The 22,699-nt window shown below is 48.1% G+C and overlaps 1 protein-coding gene across 3 annotated transcripts; it reads right to left on the bottom strand.

Annotated features, from left to right (window-relative positions):
* Positions 1-2,449: 2,449 nt before the first annotated feature.
* Positions 2,450-22,671, bottom strand: DDX24 (DEAD-box helicase 24). Of its 3 annotated transcripts, none has more exons than XM_043489480.1 (9): positions 22,550-22,668; positions 20,522-21,241; positions 12,232-12,762; positions 11,001-11,154; positions 10,209-10,724; positions 9,183-9,258; positions 5,819-6,007; positions 4,443-4,572; positions 2,450-3,000 (listed from the first exon to the last, which is right to left on the bottom strand). In XM_043489480.1, the coding sequence occupies exons 2-9, from the start codon at positions 21,234-21,236 to the stop codon at positions 2,723-2,725; spliced, it is 2,589 nt and encodes an 862-aa protein (XP_043345415.1). In that variant the 5' UTR covers positions 21,237-21,241; positions 22,550-22,668; the 3' UTR covers positions 2,450-2,722. The 3 variants fall into 3 exon arrangements, with proteins under 3 accessions (XP_043345415.1, XP_043345416.1, XP_043345417.1); XM_043489481.1 differs by having other exon boundaries at positions 20,522-21,238; XM_043489482.1 differs by lacking the exons at positions 2,450-3,000; positions 4,443-4,572 and adding an exon at positions 4,627-4,873 and having other exon boundaries at positions 22,550-22,671.
* Between the last annotated feature and the right edge of the window lie 28 nt (positions 22,672-22,699).

Genomic DNA, 22,699 nt, shown 5'->3' with positions numbered 1-22,699 from the left:
GTCGGGAAGATCTCCTGGAGAAGGAAATGGCAACCCACTCCACTGTTCTTGACTGGGAAATCCCATGGACGGAGGAGCCTGGTGGCCTACAGTCCATAGGGTCGCAAAGAGTTGGACACGACTGAACGACTTCACTTTTACCAACACATAATTATTGATTCAAGTGCAACAAGATTATGTGTGAAAATAATCACGCGACCTGATATGTAGAGAGTATCCTACAAGTGGGATGCTTCCCCCATAGACCCTTCCCAATGGGATGTGGCAGAACACCCCAAGACGGGGAACAGCCACCTCGGTGGTGGCTCTGTGCTTTCCCAGGCAGAGGGAAGAAGCCGAAGGACCAAACGCACTGCCATGCTGAGCAGGGGCAGGGGCACAAGCTGTGGTTCCGTGAGTGGGTCCCCAGGGACCCCTGGTTCTGTGGGAGGTAGGCCAGGCCCTACAGCTTCCTCAGGCAATTGGTTAAAAACGTTTTCCTAGTATTAAAATGGTTTCCATAACAACTTTTGGTCCTGGCCTGCACCAAAGATCAACACTGCCGTCCCATGGGGCTTGTCTGTGTGAGTGGATCAGCAGGGGCAGGAGTGTCTTCGTTGAGGGAGAGGTCCAGCCACTCAGGAAATTCTGCCCTTGGGCTGGGCTGGAAGTGCCAAAGGAACCACAGGCCTCGCCATAGCTTCACCTCCTTGGGTCAGAGAGCAGAACTGCCTTGACTGCCTTGGCGGCCGGCCCTATCTTTTAAAACCCAGCTCTTTAACATGTCACCCACCACAAAAGAATCTGCTGTTAGGGGGCAAGGACAGGATGTCAGAGGACACCAGTGGGCCTGCCTGGCCTGTGACGAGTGTCCTCAGGCCTCTCAAGGCTCCGGTGCGGCTGAGGGACCTTGGGTCTGCTTGTACGTCCACCACTGTCATCTGGAAAGTGGGAGGGCCCCTGCCGTCCCCTGACGGCTGTCACTCAGAAGCCGACTTCACAGATGAGAGCTGTGTTCTTCGGCATTCTCCTCCACGTCACTGGTGATGCTGGGGAGACATCCTTTAAAGCAGGGGATTCCTGGTGGCTCAATGGTGAAGAATCTGCCTGCAATGCAGGAGACATGGGTCCCATCCCCGGTCCAGGAAAATCAGTGCCCCACATGCTGCGGGGCAACTAAGCCCAGGCCCCACAACCAGCCTGTGCTCTAGGGCCTGGGAACCACAGCTACTAAAGCCCCTCAGCCTAGAGCCGGGCTCCTCAACAAGAGAAGAAACCAGGACGAGAAGCCTGTGCACGGCAACTGGAGGCGCCCCTGCTCGTGCAAACTAGAGAAGGCCCGCGCACAGCAGCAAACCCAGCACAGCCAAACACAGACAGAACACTTAAAGCATAAAAAAAAAATTAACCACCAAAGCAGTTTTCTAAACTTGCCTTTGACCTACAAGGAAATGCCCAGGGTTCTAATCCTAGCTCTGAGCAAGTCTTAACCACTCAGCATGAGCTTTCTCAACGACAACAAAGGGTACTAAGACTTATGTCTCAGGGCCTTGACGGAAACTAAATGATAATTAAAGCAGATAAAAAGTACTGAAGCAACAGCCAGTAATACCTGAATCTGAGTTCAGGCCAGCACCCTGTTGCAGTTACCTACAGGGGCTGTGGGGATAGAGCTGCCAACCACAAGGCCAAGGGAAGACGCTTCAAAGCCCAGACTTAGCTGTGCAGAAATGGCGTGCTTCCCCCACCTCTGGCTACTCGCCCAGACTGACTGGCGAAAGCTGTGGTGGTGCTGGGAGGTCACGTGTTCCCTCAGCTCTCATTTACACCAGGCCCGGATCTAAGCTCAAGGGCTGCAAGGGGTAGTAAAGCAGCTTCCGCTCTCAGGGAGCTCAGCAAGATACCAGATGCCAGTGCTGTGGGATCCACAGAAGGAACACCTCAGCTCTGGGCTCAGGGGCCAGCACTGCTCAGGGCTGGGAAAAGGCAAACAGGACAAGGGAACGCTGGGACAAAGGCTCGGGCCAAGGAATGGGGGCGTGAGAGTGTGGGCAGCAACCATTCTGTCCCACAGAGGAGGGAAGCCGAGAGACCAGGCTGGAGAGGATGGCCACAGCCAGAGCCTGCACGCCTCACTGTCAGACTCCGCATACTGCTCCTGGCTTCCCCACGAGGGGCTCTGTGAGGTTAAGGAAGCTGTGTTTTCTAGGAATCCGAGAGCAGCAGTCTCTTCTGTGCCCACCTACCAGGGAGGCTCAGACAAGACAACAGCTGTGAGGCAGAAAGAGCGAAGGAGGTGCTAGGATTCTGCTATGGAGAAAAGTGGGAACACACGTTGGGGACCCAGGCAGAAATGACTTCATCGTGATTGGCGAAACTCGCCACCTCTGCTCCATCCACACTGTGAGCAGGCTGCAGCCCAAGGACCGGACGGCGACACCCACATCCCGGCAGAAACGCAAGGTGACGCGATGGTTCTAACCATTGTTTTTAATTGAGAAAATCAAGTTACACATACAAGAAGCCTGTAAGCACTGAAATGCAGAAAAATATAAGCTGGCACACAGAATTCTTACTCTGAAACAACACAAATCTGCATGAGGCCTGCCCTGCTGTGAGGGGTGGTGTGGAAGAGAGGGAGATTTTTGGAACCACAGTGGGGTGAGATCCAAGGCGGGAAGGTTTCCATACAACCGGAGAACACAGACACGGCGCGGTCGCCAGCTGACTGACCTGGGGGCGGTTAGCCGGCACTTGTGCTCGGCTGTGGCTGCTCCTGCGGCTGCTCCTTGGGCTGCTGCTTTTTCTTCTTCTTCTTCTTCTGTTTGGAAAGGCAGCTCAGCGCGGACTCGCCCTTTCGTGGGGCAGACATGAGCACCGGCAGCTTGCCCGACTGAGTCGGATACTTGGTTTTCAGGTCATCTTTAAACAGCGGCTGTGACAGTAAATGGCGCAGCTCCTTCTTCAGGATCTTTATCTGCTTTTGTCTCCGACGCTCTTCCTGCTCGTCAACTTTTCCTCCTTGAAACGCAATTCAAAATATATCGCATTTACTATGACTTGTAGGAGCATTTTGTTTCCCTTGATGGATAATACCTGTGATGAAAAAATGTTTTGGAACTCTTGGGGAGTCAGGGCTCCTAGGTTCTCCACAGAGGCCAGTGTTGGCTAACTTCTGACACAGTTTAGGGGAACCACTCAGGGCCACCCTGTCTTTTAAACATCAAAGGCCCTAGCAATTATCTTTATTTTACAGTTGAGGAAACTCAGGTCACTTGCCGAAGGTCACAGAGCTAGCTTTCAAACTGAGATTAGTACTCCAGTCTCCTGATCTGAACATCACTTTTCTTCCTACGACCTGCTCACCTGCTGCCAGCAATTTGGTGACTGGACAGTTACACACGCCTCAGGCAACAGTGAAACCCACCTACATAGCCCAGCTCCCGGCATGTCCCCAACAGGACTGTGACTGAACCTGCAGAGGTGGCCACGGCCAAAGAGTCTCATGCCAGCTGGTCCTCAGGAAGTGAATCCAGGGTCTTGGCACCACAGCCCAAGCCAAAGCCTGAACTCCCAGGAGGAGCTGACTGTTATCAAGCCTCATGATTTGGCTCCTGGCTTCCATGCTGAGCAGCAAGCAGTGAGTCTGCCTCTGAATTTGTTGGCTTTGGCACCGAGGTGCCAACACCTCAGCTGAGTCACCCATCTGTGGGGTCGAAAGAGTACTGGACCTCATTCTGGTGTCAGTTCTAGATGTGGTTCTATCACCTCTTAGAGTCTGATGCTTTCCCAGAGCAAGGATCACACAGACTCAGCCCTGAATCCTTAGTCTCCGGCCCAGGCTCAGAGCTCAGCCTGGTGCTGGAGCCGCTTCCCTGCACAACCAGTTCCCAAACGAACCAACAATTCCTGCTTGGTTTACATCATGAGACTGGAGAAGATCAAATGAGATGATGACAGAAGTGCTTTGTCACCCTGGAAGACAGGTGACAATAAGTAACTTGAAACGTAGTGAGTACTTTCAGTTTACCAGGCACTGTCATAAGCACTTCAGACTCATTAACTCAAGCCATCTTCACAACCCCATGAGGCAGGTACTTTATGCCCTGGTTTTATAAATGAGGACAGCATAGGTACAACAGAGTTGAGTAATCTGACCTGGTCACATAGCTAGTTAAGCGAATAGGCAGCAAACACCTGCAGTCTGGTCTCAGAGCCTGCCCTGACCTTTACCATCTCTCCACACGAGGGATGGAACTACAGCCTCCAGACAGATGACTTGTCAAAGGCTGAGGGCTTTAGGCTCATCTGAGATTTGGGCTTCTCACAAAGGAGGAGGCAGCATCCTGCTGGTTTTGAGGGGACCCATGGTGGTGGGGGAGGCTCTAACAGACAGAAGTTGAAGGGAAAATCAAAAGCTAAAAGCTGAATGAACCCTTTCTCAAGTCCATCTGGTGCCTTACCCTTATACATTTCTTCTTCCAGCTCAATCTCAAGGGCAGCCGCTGCCTGCTCGATCCAAGAGTTGTGCAGACAAGCCTGGAAGTTCCGATACTCCGCTTTTTCAATCTGTCGAGCTAAACGGATTCGCTCCTAGGGACAAGGCAGAGAAAGTATTCATCCGACAGAGGGTTCAGGCCTCTGGGGAAAAAAGGCTCATTTAAACTGTGTTTTTAAAAAAGCTCTTTAGTGCTCAGAGAGAGGCACCTCAGCTCCCATCAAAAAGCATTTGCTTTGGTTCCTGGTTAAAGTAATCACTACTGGTGAGCGTGTACACACGAACCTCAAAGGCAGGCCTTCCAAGCCAACTTAAACAGCCCCTCTTCCTGGCAGCCCACCTTGGTCAGACGTGTTCCCCAGACACCATGGCTGACCTTCACAGCCGAGCTGAGACCTGAAAACACCCCAACAGCCGAGTTAGGGCCCAGCTCTCAGTCCACAGGGATAACACAGAACTGTCACAGGACGGCCTTCCCCCTCTGTCGTCCTCCTCCCAAAACACTTCGATTCTCCTTCTTATGCATACTGGGTTCAGACCGCAGTGACAGGAAACACCAAAAAAAAAATGTGAAAGATCTTGTGAGGTGGGGAAGGAGCCACGGGAAGCCTAGTGGCTCCTAAGCCTCTCTGCAGTCTCTACCTGTCTGTCTCATCTCCCACGTTTTCCCACACAGCGGACGTTCTGGAGCCATTCCTTGCCTTTTGCTCTCCCAATTCCTGGAATCCCATGCCTTCCTCACCTCCTCACACCTCTGCCTGCAGCAGGCTTGGAGGAAACTACATCCCCTGCCCGTGCCACTATACGCCCACCGCCCATCCGCATCTGCACCGCAACCTGCCCCACGAGCCAGTGGGCTCCTACGGAAAAGAGGCCACCCCGCTTTGGCGCCTGACGCGCTACAGCCCAGAGTAAGCAGCACTCACTCAAGTCAACGCTTATTGAGTTAAGTAAAACCCCAAAGGTAGGAATTACAGGCATCTGCTTCAGGGATGTGACAGACTTTTAGTTTCTGCCTCAGCAAGACACACTGACCCCACTTCCCTACAACCATCCATCCGTCCAACACAGCCGTGCTCACTGCTCTGGCCAGTGGTGGTGGTGGGGCTGATGGTGGAAGTTGCAGGGCCACAGTAAAGGAAGGGTTCATGAAGGAAACTCCTCACTCTTTGGCCATTTGCCCTTTCCTCCCTTCTTCAAGGAACGGCGCCCTCCTTTTCTTTTTTACACAAAACTATGAATTAGTTTCCAAGAGCGGTACTGCAAGAATCCCATGGCAAAGTGAGGGAACAGCACAAGCCCTCCCCTCGTCAGCACTGGGCCTCTAGCTTTCCTTTTTACCTTGACTGCATCCATGTACTTTGTCTGCACAGGGAACAGTGGGATGTCTTCATCTTTCTTGAGGGTCTTGTAAATCTTCTTAAAGTTGATCACATCCTCAGGCCCAACCAACATCAGGCTGAGGCCTTCATTGGTGGCACGGGCAGTCCGACCGCTTCGGTGGACATAAATCTCTGAGGTGCGAGGGACCTAACAAAGAAGGAACTGGGAGGTCAACACGTTGACTGTCCCCAAATACCGCTCATCCCCTCAAGGCCAACAACCCAAAGCGGGACCCTCCTCCCTCCCAGCCAGGCAGCTAGAAACCTTGCCAGCCCTGTGGAGAGATTAAGCCCTTCTCCCTAAGGCCCACATCCAAACTGTCCCCAGGTTTAGCCCGTTCACTGTGCAGGCTCTGCCCCCTGCCCTGGTTCAGGTTCTCATGACCACTCCAATAAAAAGTAGGAAAAGTGGGTATGTCATCCACAGCTAACGTGGCATGGAGCTGACGATCCCTCTTTCCCCCACGCCGTGGCACACACCACTAATCAAGAACAGTCTTCTCCACTGAGCCCAGGTAATGCTCAGTGTCTTTCCCAAAGCATTGCTCTAAGCAGACCTAGTAGATGGTGGAGTAGAAGGATGTGTACTCATCTTCTCCTGCGAGAACTCCAAAACTGCAACTAACCACTAAAAAACCACCAACAGGAGAATGCTGGATCCCAATGAAAAAAGATACCCCACATCCAAGGGCAAAGGAGAAGCCCCAAAAAAATGGTAGGAGGGGCAAAACTATGTTTAGAATCAAATCCCATGCCCGCCAAAGATGCTGAGAGGGCTCAAACAAAACCGTGTGCACACCAGGACCCAGACCCACAGAGACTGAGCCAGACCTGCCTTTGAGGATTTGAGTGTCTCCTGCAGAGGCACGGGTCAGCAGTGGTCTGCCACGGGCACAGGGGCTCTGGCTGCAGCAGACCTGGGAGGTGCGGCGTGTGGCCTAAGTCCTCTTGGAGGAGGTCACCATTAGCCCTACCATAGAGCCACCGAGCAGATGACCCACAGACTGGAGAACAATTACACCAAAGAAGTTCTCGCACTGTTGCAAAAGTTTTAGGGCCCACAACAGATTTCCCAACCTGGGGATCTGGCAAAAGGACTGAAAACCCCGAGGGAATTTGACTTTGAAGGTCAGTGGGATTTGATTACAGAACTTCCACAGGACTGGGGAAACACACTCTCAGAGGGCACAAACAAAACCTTGTGTGCACCAGGACCCAGAAGAAAGGAGAAGCGACCCCACAAGAGACTGAGCCAGACTTGCCTGTGAGTGTCCAGGAGCCTCGGGTGGAGGCGTGGGTCAGCAGTGGCCTGCCGTGGGGTCAGGGGCACTGACTGCAACAGTCCTGGGAGCCACAGCATGCTGGCATAAGTCCTTTTGAAGGAGGTCTCCATTACCCCTACCATATTTGGCCTCAGGCCAAACCACGTGGAGAGAACACAGCCCCACCCATCAACAGAAAATTGGATTAAAGATTTCCTGAGCATGGCCCTACCCTTCAGAGCAAGACCCAGATTACCCATAGCCAGTCCCTCCCATCAGGAAGCTCCCACAAGCCTTTTATCCTTATCCATCAGAGGGAAGAGAATGAAAACCACAATCACAGAAAAACTAACCAAACTGATCACATGGATCAAAGCCTTGTGTAACTCAATGAAACTATGAGCTATGCCCTGTAGGGCCACCTAAGACAGATGGGTCATGGTGGAGAGTTCTGACAAAACATGATCCACTGGAGAATGGAATGGCAAACCACTTAAGTATTCTTGCCTTAAGAATCCCATTAACAGTATGAAAAGGCAATAAGATATGACACTGAAAGATGAACCCCCCAGGTTGGTTAAGTGCCTAATATGCTAATGGGGAAGAGTGGAGAAATAGCTCCAGAAACAAGGAAGATGCTGAGATGAAGCGAAAACACCACCCAGGTGTGGATGTGACTGGTGATGGAAGTAAAGTCCGATGCTGTAAAGAACAACATTACATAGGAATGTGGAATGTTAGGCCCACGCATCAAGGCAAATGGAAGTGGTCAAACAGAAGATGGCAAGAGTGAACGTCGACATTTTAGGAATCAGTGAACTAAAATGGACCAGAACTAGCAAATTTAATTTAGTGCTCTAAGCACCGTGACCCATGGTTCATGATGGTGCCAGAAGTGATGCATCCTTCACTTCCTCTTTCAGCACACACACCCTCTTCTCACTGCCCAGCAACAGCCCACTACCACACATTCTCCTCTTTCCTTCCCTACCTCTACATGTCTGAATCTTCTCCATCCCTGAATGCCAAGCATCTTTTAGTGAGCACTTTCCAACCTAACCTCCCACACCAGAAGTTATCTCTTTGTCCAACTTTATTTTGCCACTTTCCAGTATCTTCTGCCTTATATTATGGCTGCAGGCATCTCACCTCCTCTAGTGGATTTGATATTTCTTAGGGGCTAGGAACTGTATTTTGTTCATCTGGATATTTCCCACAGACTGATCCAGACTCTTTCCAAAAAGAGGAAGAATAAAGATTTGCTCAACTGAACTGGCACCCTCAAAGACTGTTAAAAGCATGAAAGATTTAAAGGGAAAAAAAAGAAAGCAAGAAGGATTTAAAAGAAGAAATGATTACACCAGTTACTGAGTACTTACACTGTGCTAGGTGATCCATCAGCATTAGTTCATTTAATCAGAATAACCCCATGGAGTAGGTAGCAGCATCCCCACTCCCAGTTTACAATGACATTGAAACCAAAGAAACTCAGTAACATGCCAAAAGCTAACCCACTAAGAAGCAGCCAATCAGCATTCAGATGCTGAAAGTGAGGTTCTAGAGCCCATGATCCTAACCACCATTCTCTGCTAATTTTTCCTGGGTTCACTCACTAACATTAACATCCACATCAACAGCAGCTAACATTTAGGAATTGCCACCTGGCTTTCTAAACTCCTCACACATAATAACCTATTTCACCTTGCAGGACTTAACCACCACACTCCTTTCTCTATAGCAGGGTAATCATTTTACATGCTAAACTTTACTATGCCCATTTCACGGAAGAAACTTAGACTCTAACCTGCCAGTATTACGTAGCCTGCCCAAATCAAAAAGAGAGGGGCTATTTGACATCAAACAATGTAAGGACGTTTTGGAGAATAAATCTCACCATAGTTAAGTGGAAGCAGCTAGTTGGTCACTAGACGCCAGTGGTATTCTCTGTTGCATGAAGCCTTGGGACCAACAATTCTCCTCCTTGCTCTGTCCCTCAACCTTTGCTTTAAAAATTCTCTGCTCAATGCTGGAAGGTGCCCACAAGTTCCCTGATGTCCCTACCTGGTAATGGATGACATGCTGGACTTTTGGAATATCCAGGCCCCGAGCCGCCACATCTGTCGCCAGGAGCACACAACTGTGATAGAGAGAGAAAGCTTATTAATAACTAACAGCTATCATTAATCAACTCCTTACCACAATCGAGTACTCTAAACACTACAACCCTTACTAACATTCTACAAGATGACACTATTATGTACATATCTCCTTTTGAGAGATGAAGAAACTGAGGCTCAGAGATACTAACCTCCCAAGACACATACATGGCTATGTGACTGTGGAGCCAGGATTCAAACCTGGGTTTCACTGGCCACAATCAATAAAGCCACACTCTGCAATAACACAGACCAATTTAAGTGAATTAAATAGGGTCATACTCTAGGTCAGTGACCTCATCTCCTATCACCCTCCCACTTAATTCCCTCTGTCAAACAGGTAGACATCCTTGCTTTTGCTCAAACATGCCAGATCTGCTCTTGCCTCCAAGTCTTTGCTTTGTGCACTTCAGGCCAGAAAGGTTTTCCTCAGATAGTCACATTTCCTTCCTTTCTTCCACGCTCTGCTGCCATCTCACCTTATGAGAAAAGCCTCCCAGACCACACACCCACAGTCTGCACAACTCCCTATATAACTCTACTTCTTAGCACCTAGCACCACTTGACAAACTATATACTTACTTTTCCCTCCACATGGACGTAAACTCCCTAAGAGCAGGGACTTTGCATTACTCACTATTCTATTACCAGGCCCTAGAACAGCAGCAGGTTCAAAACAAGCACTCAATAATATGTACTGGATGATGTTTCTTAATGTATGCGGAGTTTGAGAAGAGTCAAAAGCACCTGAGGTATGTCGTAAAAATAAATGTACTAGATGAGAGCGAACCTGCCTCATGCTGTGCAGAATTAAAAGAAAAAAGGGTGGGGCGACTACCTTCTACTAATAAGGCTCCCGTGAGAGAAGGTAGCTTCCCGCCCTCCTGGCAACCTGGACCCAATGGCCAGTCTGTGGACAGGCCTGACTTACTCCTCCAGATGGGCAAACTGCTCCAGGTTTCTGAGCCTCTGCTTCTGGTGCATGCAGGCATGCAGGGTCAGCGGCATGATGTCCAGGACTTTGAGGAGCCCGGAGAGGCGCTTGATGCAGGAGATGCTGTTGGCAAACACTAAGGTGCGGCCCGGATGCTGCATCAGGAAGTAGTACAGGTACAAGTCTTTCTCATCAGTCTCACAGTGGATCTTGGTCTCTGTCAGCGTCTCTACCGTGGCCTCCTTTCTTGTGAGGTCAATGACCTTGGGCTTGCCCCTCATGCCAATCTTCTGCATGAGGAGGTCAAGTTTGGCAGTTTTGTCGATTTTCTTAGCATGCTTCTTGTGAAGGATGCGGGCAGGAGCTTGATGTACCAGGGTCAGTGTGGCGGAAAAAACAAGGGTCTGCCTCTTTGGGCTGTACTGGGAATCACTGAGCACCTCCAGCAGCTGTGAGAGCTCAGCAAAGTGGCCTTTCTCAACCATCCGGTCAGCCTCATCGATCACCAGGCACCTACGGATCCAGACAGACCTGTGATCACTCGGTTAGGAGCACGGAAGGAGTCACCACAGCATACGCTACCAGGGCCCCCCACCCCCCAAGACAAACACCACTTTCACCACCTCCACCAGGGCCCTCAACTCCCCTCCCTCACACGTGCCTGGTTTCCTCAAGGCCAAGTCTGGCTAGTACTGCACAACGGCACCTTGTGACAGGGAGGAGGCGCTGTGCCAGGCCACCTCAGGCCCACTGCAGAACGGGGGTGGCGGACAGGGAGGGAACTCTCACCTGAGCTGCCGGAGGTTGCTCAAATGAGGGTGCTTTTCTTTAACTAGCTCCCACAGCCGGCCTGGAGTGGCGATGACAATCTCAGGCTGGCGGTTCAGCATCCTCTGCTGTTTCTGCGTGGACATTCCACCAACCAGAATAGCGGTTTTAATGCCTATGGTTCACACAACACGAGGGACAGTGTTAGTCTGATCGCTTATTTCTTCCACCGTGGACACAGGTGCCCCCAGATTAGCAAAGGCTGCCAGTCAGTGGCACAGCTCCCTTCTCCAGGGGAGTGCTAAGAGGTGGCCAGGCCTGCTGATGCCGTTACTGCAGGGCTTACCCGGTCTGCTATGATCTAGGCCCAGCCTACTTCCCCAACCTCAGTTTTTTCTACTCTTTCCCCTCACCCACAACCGTATGGCTGGATTTGAACCCAGGCATGGTGACGTCCGAGGTTCTGGAGAAACAGACCAGTGGCACACTGCAGCGCTGGGAAAGATGGAACCAGCAGCTGTGACACTTCTCCCGGGGAATTCCTGCCCGTTTCCCTCAATCCGGATCCATCTGAATCTCCTCTAATGCTAGTGTTCTCTTCTCCTCTCTACAGGAGGACTTCTCAAGGTATCCAGTGTGGGAGGAACAAAAAGGGTCATGCAGGCAAAGTGCTTAGTCAAGTGCCTCATATACACAGTAACAGCTCGGTAAAGAACCGTTCCTTTTACTCTAAAATGGAAGCCCCCACTATGCAGCCTTTCCCAAGGAATTCCCTGGGAAAATTAAGTGCTAATGCCCTAAGGCAGAAGTCAGCACACTTTCTGAACAGTCAACAGCTGTAGCCCTGCATGTGGGCTAAACGGTCTCTGTCCCACCCACCACCTCTATTCCACTCTTCCTGGTGGTGCAAACGTGGCCACAGACAATGTGTAAATACGTAGGTGAGGCAGCACTTTATGTACCAGAAAAAAAATAAACAAACCACCCCCCAAACAGCGGTTTGCCAAACCCTGTCCCACGTATCCACTGTATTCAGTGAGGTAACTAATTGCTTATGCAGCCAGAACAGCGTTAGCTATGTGCTATCCTTGGGAGAATTAAGAATGTGTCACTCAAACAGTTTTCTGTCGGGCTTAATTCTCTGGCAAATCAAATTCCCTCTAGAGGGCAAGAGGCATGGCTCATTCACCTCTGCCACCCCCGCAACTGGGATCCTTTCATGAAACATTTATTCAATGGAATTAAACCTCACTTGTAAACCTGGCCACAGCATCGACGTGTTGTTTGACCTGAACGGCGAGCTCTCGAGTGGGAGTCAGAACCAGTCCAAGCAGAGGACGCTTCGGCGGTGCAGTGCTGCCACCCAATTCTGTTTTTAACTTTCCAGTCTGCTCTTCATCGTGCTTTTCCACCTGGTTTTCTTCCTGTTCGGGGATGGGCTTCTCCCTGATCAGGGAAGAAGGTCCTTCACCAGCGTCAACATCATCGTCACAGGAGAGCAGCCCCTGTTCTGAGGGGGCAGCTCCAGTCTTGGTTCCTGCCTGGCTGGGTGGTGTTCCAGCCTTTGCTCCAACCTCACTGGAAAGTGCTTCACCCTCAATTCCAATCTCATCAGGCAAAGCTCCAGCCCTGCCTGGTGATCGATTCTCAGCTCCAGGCTCATTACCGGTCTCCCCAGGTGGCACTCCTGTGCTACTTAGAGCTGGGGCAGGCTTCTTCTTCACCTGCCACTGCAGCACTGTGTGAATCATTGGAATGGCAAAGGCAAGAGTTTTCCCACTCCCTGAAAAGCAGAACAAAAAACAAACAAAAACAGTGTGAATCAACAGGTACATACTCTTGCCTGAGGTTCTATTCTTTACTCGGAATAAGGGACCTGAAATAGCCAAGTGCCACCCTGACCAATGCAAAGCTCCTTCCACCCCACACAGGTATCCCAACCACACTGCAACCAGAGGACAGCCGTGCAATTAGGAACCTGAGGGCGAGTCTGACAGACAGCACTCAGAGCTGAGGTCAACAGTAACTAAAGACAAGTGTCCAAACAATGAAACCTGAAGAGACAGGCGAGTTGTGGGTACGTGTGTTTTGTTGCTGTTGTGGAGGAACGTAAAATTGAAGGGTAAAAAATGGAAATCTGTGTAATACGTTCCCCAAATGTTTCTTTGGTGAGGAAGGAGGTAGTGAAAGAAAGTTTTCTTAGTTTTCAAGGAAACTTTAAAGCTTTCGTCTCTGCTTGAACATTTTCAAACTAGCCTCTGAGCATATATGGAGCCCATCTATGTGGTCAAAAAACAAAATGAGACAAAATACCTCAGGCTGAGAATTTAAAGTGGTTCCAAAACTATAATGCCCCAAGCAGAAGCAAATAAGTGATCTCTATATGAAGGTTTTATCCCAGGCATCAAAAAACTCACAGATTTTTCAGAGTAAAACGAGCTGAGTTCTTGCTTATAGTACCTTGTTCCTTAGAGCTGCTCATTTTCTGAGATGATTTCTATCATATATTTCAGGCAGAAAAATGCCAATTCTACCACACACTCCTTCAGAAAACTGAAGAGAGTACTTCAAGTCACTCTGAGCCCAGTATCACTCTTGATTTCAAAACCAAAGACATTACAAAAAAACTACAAATATCCCATTAATAGAAATTTAAAATTATCAACAAAATTTTAGCAAATCAAATCCAACAAGGTATAAACGGAATAATACACTGCAACTAAATTCAGTTTATCATCAACAAATTGAAAATGAAAAAAGTATGCATCCCATATATGCAGAAAAGGCATTTAAAAAAAATACCACCACCATTCCTGATAAGAATCTTTCTGCAAACTAGTAACAGACAAGAATTTTCTCAACCTGATAGAAGCTAAATATAATAAACCTACTAACATCATATTTAATGATGAAACACTGAACATTTTCCCCCAAATCAGGGACAAAGCAATGGAGTTTTAGCCAGTGTGATAAGAAAAAAGTAAACAAAAGGCATCCAGACCAGATGACATAATCACCTTTGTAGAAAATCCTATGTAATCTTCAGGAAGCCAGTTAATCGTACCAAGTTGCAGGATACAAGATCAACATAAACAAACGCATACTTCTATTTATTAGCAACAGAAATAGGAAATTTTAAATTACTATCTACGAAAGCATCAAAACTATGAAACAGTTAAGGATAAAGCTAGTAGAAGTATATACACTGAAAACTACAAACACCAGTAAGAAAAAGCAAAGACCTAAAAAAATGGAGAGTTATACCGCATTCATGGACTGGAAGACTCTAGCCTGTCTAGATGTCACATTCTCAGTTGGCTCTATAACCAATGCAATCCTAATCAGAATACTAGCTGGCTTTTTTGAAGAAACTGAAAAGCTGACTTTAAAACTCATACTGAAATGCAAAGGGCCTCAGTTCAGTTCAGTCGCTCAGTCGTGTCTGACTCTTTGCGACTCCACGGACTGCAGCACGACAGGCTTCCCTGTCCACCACCAACTCCGGGAGCCTACTCAAACTCATGTCCATTGAGTCAGTGATGCCATCCAACCATCTCATCCTCTGTCATCCCCTTCTCTTCCTGCCTTCAGTCTTTCCCAGCATCAGGGTCTTTTCCACTGAGTCAGTTCTTCACATCAGGTGGCCAAAGTATTGAAGCTTCAGCTTCAGCATTAGTCTTTCCAATGAATATTCAGGACTGATTTCCTTGAGGATTCACTGGTTTGATCTCCTTGCAGTCCAAGGGACTCTCAAGAGTCTTCTGCAACACCACAGCTCAAAAGCATCAATTCTTTGGCGCTCAGCTTTCTTTATAGTTCAACTCTCACATCCATACATGACTACTGGAAAAACCATAGCTTTGACTAGACGGACCTTTGTTGGCAAAGTAATGTCTCTGCTTTTTAATATGCTGTCCAGGTTGGTCATAGTTTCCTTCTAAGGAGCAAGCACCGCTTAATTTCATGGCTGCAGTCATCAGAATAGCCAAAACAACGTTTAAAAAGAACAGAGTTGGAGGACTTACACTACCTGACTGTAAGACTTACACTAAAGCTACACTAGCCAACACCGTGAGGTGCTGGGAAAACAGTAAAGATGGACAAATGGGCCAATGGAAAAGAGAAGACTCCAAAAACAAACCCACACCTATATCGTCACTGATTTTCAAAAAAGATGTGAAGGCAATTTAGTGGGGAAAGAGTAGTTTTTCAACAAAGAATGCTGGAGTAATTAGATATCCATATGCAAAACAAAACCAAATCTTTGATCCATATTTCTCACCACAAAAGTTAACCCAGGAAGGATCAGACCGAAACACAGAACCTAAAACTAAACTAATAACACCACCACAAGAAAATGTAGGAGAAAATCTTTGTGATCTTGTGTTAGGCAAAGGATTCTCGGGAAAGCAGATCTGTAAAAGATCATTTAAACTTCACCAAAATAATAACTCCTGCTCTTCAGAAGGGAACTAGAAGATAAAGCACAAACTGGGGGAGAAAAATGTACATCATCTATCTGATAAAGGAGGTGTATCTAGAATATATAATGAATTCAGTAATAAAACCACAACCCAATTAAAACAGGGCAAAAGAACTAAACAGGTGTCACCAAAGATGATGACATGGATGACAATTAAGCACTCGACAAGATGCTGCTTAACTAGTCACTTCGGAAATACCAACTAAAGCCACAAGGAAACATTAGAAATTTTTAAATCTAAACTAAATTAAAGACTGACCACTCTAAGGACTGGCAAGGTCACAGACCAATTCAAACTCATAAGTTGGTGATTATGTAAAATGGTACAATCACTTTGGAAAACTCCTAAAAAGTTACATTTACCCTGAGACCTAGCCATTCCACATCTAGGTATTCAGCCAACGAAACAAAGCATACAGTTACACAAAGACTGATGCGCCAATACTTATGGTAGTTTTACTTGTAAATGCCAAAAACTAGAAAGACCAGAACCACCCATCAACACAGATAAACAAACTGCACTATATCCATTCAGAGGAATGCCACTTATCAATAGAAAGAAATGAACCACTGGTATTTGCAATAACATGGTTGAATTGCAAAGTATGCCAAGTTAAAGCACAGAGATTCTCCCTCCCCAAAATACGTATTTGTAGGATCCATTTTAAAATTCTGGAAAATGCAAACTAATCTATAGTGACAAAAAGACTATTAGAAGTTATCTGGCGATGTGACAAGGAGGCGACCAGGGAAGGCGGGATTATTAAGGGGCCTAAGTCTGTCTCTGAGACTTCGACCTGTGGATCCACAGCACTTGAGAGAAACAGCCTGAGGATCTGCGGTATAAACCCAAACGCCAGTCTCTAGCCACAGTGGCTCACACCCGGCCTCTGCCTCCCAGGCCTCTCTGCACACACCCAAGTCCTGCAGCAGAGCTGAACAGCACATAGATCTGGTCCAGAATCCGAGCTACCGCTTTCAGTAGGGCAGTTTTAGGGACACTGTCTATCCTCAGTGAGGCTGTTTTCTCTTCAGTAACGTGGGAATAATAATGGCATCTATCTCAGAGTGGCTGTGAGAACTTTCATCAGTATAACGCATGTAACACACTGTGTGATGTATTTTAAAGAAATGTTTTAACGCTATTACCTCCATTCCCCCTTCCTGGGGCTTCCTCCCTCTTCCATCTTTCTGACTTTTACACAGGACCTCACCTCAAGTTTCCTGACCACTCTTCCAGAAATCTAAGGCGCAAAGTGTCTAGATGGTCTAGTTCTGAAACAGAGCAGGACCCAACAGTCCTTCCCCACCATATCCTCTGCCTGCTTTTTGTCTGTGGAAAAACTTTAGCCAAACAATAAGTTTAATGAGAGAAGTGAGAAAATGCAGAAAAAAAGGAAAGCAGTCCAACAAGACTAAATAATAACAGTTTAGTCAATAAACATAGTTAAGGACCTTTAGTTCCTTCTCAAGGGCTACAGATAATGTTCTGAGCCACATGCTGTGAGCTGTGTATCTTGTAGATACAGAAACTCCCACTCCATGAAAGAAGTTAACTGCATGATGACCAGACTGTAGCCATGACATTGTTATTTAGTCACTAAGTGACCTACTTTTGTGACCCCTTGAACTGCAGCCCCCCAGGCTCCTCAGTCCATGGGATTTCCCAGGCAAAAATATTGGAAGTAGATGGCCATTTCTTTTCCAGGGGATCTTCCCAAACTAGGAATCAAACCTGCATCTCCTCCATTGGCAGATGGATTCTTTACACACTGAGCCACCAGGAAGTCCATAAGCTGCCACATTTCTGAGAACTGGCCTCAAGAAAACGGAAACAGACAGACCTGGGAGCTGAAATTCAGTCATTCAGTCAGTTCAGTTCAGTTCAGTTCAGTTGCTCAGTTGTGTCCGACTCCTTGAGACCCCATGAATCGCAGCACGCCAGGCCTCCCTGTCCATCACCAACTCCCAGAGTTTACTCAAACTCCTGTGGAAATAACTGTACTTAGTCAAAATGAAGCTGGTCAGACTACCAACGACCAAGTTCAAGATGTCTGTCAGAGCTGACTGTGCTGTGTCTGCATGAAGTCCCCTCCCTCTGTCTATAAAAGTTCTTGCCCACTGGTTGTCATGGGGTGGCAGGGGGAGAGCCAGCCTTTGGACAGGAGTCTTCCCCCGCTTCCCATTGCTGGTATCCAAAATAAAGCAAACTTTCCTTTCCACGAACCTGGCCTCTTCACTGGCTTTTGAGGAGCGAGCAGCCACCCCACTTTGGTTACAGTTCTATGCCATAAAATATAGTAGCCACTAGACACATACAATTGCACTCATCTCACACGCTAGTAAAGTAATGCTCAAAATTCTCCAAGCCAGGCTTCAGCAATACGTGAACCGTGAACTTCCAGATGTTCAAGCTGGTTTTAGAAAAGGCAGAGGAACCAGAGATCAAATTGCCCACATCCGCTGGATCATCGAAAAAGCAAGAGAGTTCCAGAAAAACATCTATTTCCGTTTTATTGACTATGCCAAAGCCTTTGACTGCGTGGATCACAATAAACTGTGGAAAATTCTGAAAGAGATGGGCATATCAGACCACCTGACCTGCCTCTTGAGAAACCTATATGCAGGTCAGGAAGCAAGAGTTAGAACTGGACATGGAACAACAGACTGGTTCCAAATAGGAAAAGGAGTACGTCAAGGCTGTATATTGTCACCCTGCTTATTTAACTTATATGCAGAGTGCATCATGAGAAATGCTGGGTTGGAAGAAGCACAAGCTGGAATCAAGATTGCCGGGAGAAATATCAATAACCTCAGATATGCAGACGACACCACCCTTATGGCAGAAGTGAAGAGGAACTAAAAAGCCTCTTGATGAAAGTGAAAGAGGAAGGTGAAAAAGTTGGCTTAAAGCTCAACATTCAGAAAACTAAGATCATGGCATCTGATCCCATCACTTCATGGGAAATAGATGGGGAGACAGTGGAAACAGTGTCTGACTTTATTTTTTGGGGCTCCAAAATCACTGCAGATGGTGACTGCAGCCATGAAATTAAAAGACGCTTACTCCTTGGAAGGAAAGTTATGACCAACCTAGATAACATATTAAAAAGCAGAAACATTACTTTGCCAACAAAGTCTGAGTAGTCAAGGCTATGGTTTTTCCAGAGGTCATGTATGGATGTGAGAGTTGGACTGTGAAGAAAGCTGAGTGCCGAAAAATCGATGCTTTTTAACTGTGGTGTTGGAGAAGACTCTTGAGAGTCCCTTGGACTGCAAGGAGATCCAACCAGTCCATCCTAAAGGTGATCAGTCCTGGGTGTTCATTGGAAGGACTGATGCTGAAGCTGAAACTCCAATACTTTGGCCACCTGATGCGAAGAGTTGACTCATAGGAAAAGACCCTGATGCTGGGAGGGATTGGGGGCAGGAGGAGAAGGAGACGACAGAGGATGAGATGGCTGGCTGGCATCACCGATTCAATGGACATGAGTTTGAGTAAACTCCGGGAGTTGGTGATGGACAGGGAGGCCTGGCGTGCTGCAGTTCATGGGGTTGCAAAGAGTTGGACATGACTGAGCGACTGAACTGAGCCACATACAGCTATCAAGCACTTAAAATGAGACTGCTCTAAACTGAGATGGGTGGCAAGTTCAAACTCCACATCAGATTTTGAAAATAGTATAAAAATTAGAATGTAAAATATCTAATTAATAACTTTACATTAATTAATACTGAAATGTTATGTAATGGTTAAATATATTGTTAAATTTAATCTTCACTTTTTTAAAAAACTTTTTTTAATATGGCTCCCAGGGAATTTTAAATTACACATGTGGCTTGCATAACATATGTATTTCTAATGGTTACTGTTGGTCAAGTTGGACTAACAGTTTCAGGTCTGTTTGCTCCTTACCCCCATCAGCAGTTTAGTCTCCCAGCGTGTCAACCTATCATTGCTTCACAAAGCCGTAGATTGCCCAGGGTATGAGGGATCTTTAAACAGTGCCTAGTTCCAACAGTCACCTCCTGCCCAAATTTGCCTACAAATCTACCCAATGGTTATCACACACTCAAAACCTTCCAATGCCAATAAACCCACCAACTCCCAATGCAGTCCTTTTTATCTGTAGACAACTCTTGAGAATTAGACACTTCTTTATGCTAATGAAGATCTACCTCTCCAGAGGGCTGATCTTGGTCCCACGTTACCCCTGAGTCATGCAGAAAAGGTTCAAGAATTGAAAAAAACTACCATTTACAGATCACTTGGGCTTCCCTGGTGGCTCAGCTGGTAAAGAACCCGCCTACAATGAGGGAGACCTGGGTTCGATCCCTGGGTTGGAAAGATCCCATGGAGAAGGGAAAGGCTACTCACTCCAGTATTACGGCCTGGAGAATTCCATGGACTGTATATAGTCCATGGGGTCGCAAAGAGTAGGACACGACTGAGTGACTTTCACAGATTACTTACAGTGTACTGTGTAAATTTTAGTTTACTATTGTTTTTTGTTAGCAGTTTACTATTACGTAAATGTATAAATTTAGTAAGCATTTACACAACGCACATAGCAAAAAGGGCTTCCCTTGTGGCTCAGTGGTAAAGAATTCACCTGCAATATAGGAGATCCAGGTTCAATCCCTGGGTTGGGAAGATTCCCTGGAAAAGGGAAGGGCTACGTGCTCTAGTATTCTTGTCTGAAGAATCCCATGGACAGAGGAGCCTGGAGGGCTACAGTCCATGAGGTTGCAAAGAGTCGGACAGAACTGAACGACTAAGTACAGCACACAGCAAAAGATGTAGGTACTGAATTTACCTATCTCCATTTGATAATACAGTCTACAGGGCTGAGAGAAATAAAGTGACCTGCACAGGGCACCAATCAGGAAGTGACCTATTTCAAAACAAAGAGCTAGCTGACTTCTTAAAGTCTTCATGCAACAGTGCTTTTGTGGTCATGCTCCCAACATTCCCCAGGCTCCCAACCATCCAGCCTATTAGTGGCCACAAGCTCAGTCCCGCAGCAATCTCGCCCTGGCCAGATAAGAATGCCCTCACCTGTCTCAGCAGCCCCAAGGATGTCCAGTTTGTCACGAATGGCGGGTGCCAAGGTCAGCGCTTGGATTGGTGTGGGGGCAGAGAAGCCTAGAAAGCTGAGGGCTCGGAGAACCGGCTTGGGTACAAACAGATCCTTCCAAGCCGATACATCTGCTTTGTGATCATGTGTTTCAGGCATCCACGTCTTCGCTTTTTTGGGCACCTTTGGAGAAGTACCCTGGGAAAGCGCTGACTTTTTTTTCCCTTTCTTTTTCTTCTTTTTTGGTACAGTCTGGACCGGGCTTTTTGATGCCATCTCCCCTACCTCTGGATCAGGACAAACTGTGCCCTCTCCCTGGGGCACTGGCTCAGTATCTTTGACCTCAAACGCTTTCTGGGCACTAGTTTCTTCAGCTTCCACATCTTTACTCTTCTTCAACTTCATCTTTTTCTTTGAGGAGCTAGGCTCTCCTTCCTCCTCTCCTTCTGAAACAGCCTGTGCCTTTCTCTTCTTCGGCTCTTCCTTCAAGAAGAGGCTGGAGGAACTCTTGGCAGGGGAGACCAACCGATAATCTGTCAGTTCCTCAAAGCACACCAAGTCATCCATCTGTCCGTCCGCAAACATATTTGGGTCTATCTTCACCTCCTTCCATTGTCCCACAACTTTGATCCCCTTCTTCTGAAATCTGCCAGAGTTTGTTGGCTTCGGGCTTGATTTTTTCTCTTTCAACTTCATGGCTGCTGAAAAGGAAAGAAATGTTCCATTAGATTGGCAACTGAGAAGCAAAGGATTCTGAGGCAACAAATATTTCCTAAGCAGCTATCAGGTCTTACAAAAAAGTAAGGACACAAAGATGGCTCTAACGCCGATGCTGCCAGCTGGAGAAGATCACAGAAGGGAAGAAATGTACCCAAGAGCATGCAGCTAGGCCTACAACAGAGAGGACACAGGAGGTGTGGCAAAGACAGACGAGCTAAATATAGTTTGGATTTCAGACCCAATACCTACTGCCTGGGTGCCCTTGGCAGGTCCTGCTCAATCCTCTCTGAACCTCAGAGTTCTCATATTTTAAAAAGGTGGGAGGGATTTACCTGCTAAATCACAAAATGTTCTATGCAACAAGTAAACACCTAAAGCGTGGAGGGTGAAGCCTACCACACTCAAGCCATTCTGAAGCCAGAATAAGAATCCAGGAGGGGGTCGCTGGAGGATGCGTGAGAGGGTCGGCTCTACTGAAACCACAAAGCTTTCTTCCCTCTCAAATCTTACCCCAAGAGCTCAAATGCCTGCGTCATCACTCTGGCTGTTGCCAAGTGACTTAAAACCCAACCAGCTTTAATCATTACATTTTAAGTAATTTAAAAATCATTGATGCACAACTCGTTTGACTGGAACGTGATCCACGTTCTCCCTTTTTCAGAAAGGCAGAGAAAAATCATAGCTTCCGTGGAAAACAAAGCGAGACCCCTAGGTTCAAATCTTGACGCGCCACTGGTCAGCTTTGGGTCTGGGGTGGCCGTTATTAATCACCACGAGCCTCAGTTCCTCGTCTGGAAAATGGGGATGATGAGGGGCTGCGGCTCCTTGGACTGGCACGCAAAGACGAAAAGGTGACGCACGTTCAGAACCACTTAGCATCGCGCCCGGTGGACAAAGCACGCCAGCGCGCAGCGAAGGTCCACCCCCGCCCCGCATCCGCGACGCCGCGGTCACAGACACCCTCACCAACTGGGAGGAGGCGTGAGGGGCAGGCACTAGCGGGGCGAGAACGCGGAGTGTGACTCGTGGAGTAAGCGGCGGGGTCCCTCCTTCTGGAGCCTAGCCCGGCGCCGGCGCCTCGTCTCAGGCTCGAACAGGCGCACCAAGCGGAGAAGCCGAACCAGCCGAGCCCTGACGTCGGCTCGGCTGGTTCCGAGGCCCTAGAAGAGGCCCCCAGGGCAGGGTCGGCCAGGGCACTTGACAAGGCCGGCGGCCACCCGTCTCTGGTCGCGAGAACCCGAGGGCCTGGAGGAGCCCGCCCCCAGGCCCGCTCCGGCCCCGGCACTCACCGTGAGGCTACCCTGCCGCGGCCCCTCAGACGCCCACCAAACGCCTCCAAACACGCAGCACCGGCGTGCCGCGGCAGCGTCCGCCGCAGTTCCGGGGCGGGGCTTGCACGCAGGCCCGCGTGCGCGCAGCGAAGGAAGTCCCGCCCCCAT

This window comes from Cervus canadensis, chromosome 17 (genome assembly GCF_019320065.1).
Source record: "Cervus canadensis isolate Bull #8, Minnesota chromosome 17, ASM1932006v1, whole genome shotgun sequence".
NCBI lineage: Eukaryota > Metazoa > Chordata > Mammalia > Artiodactyla > Cervidae > Cervus > Cervus canadensis.
Note: the sequence above shows the minus strand (reverse complement) of the source record. Positions and strands in the feature narration are given on the sequence as shown.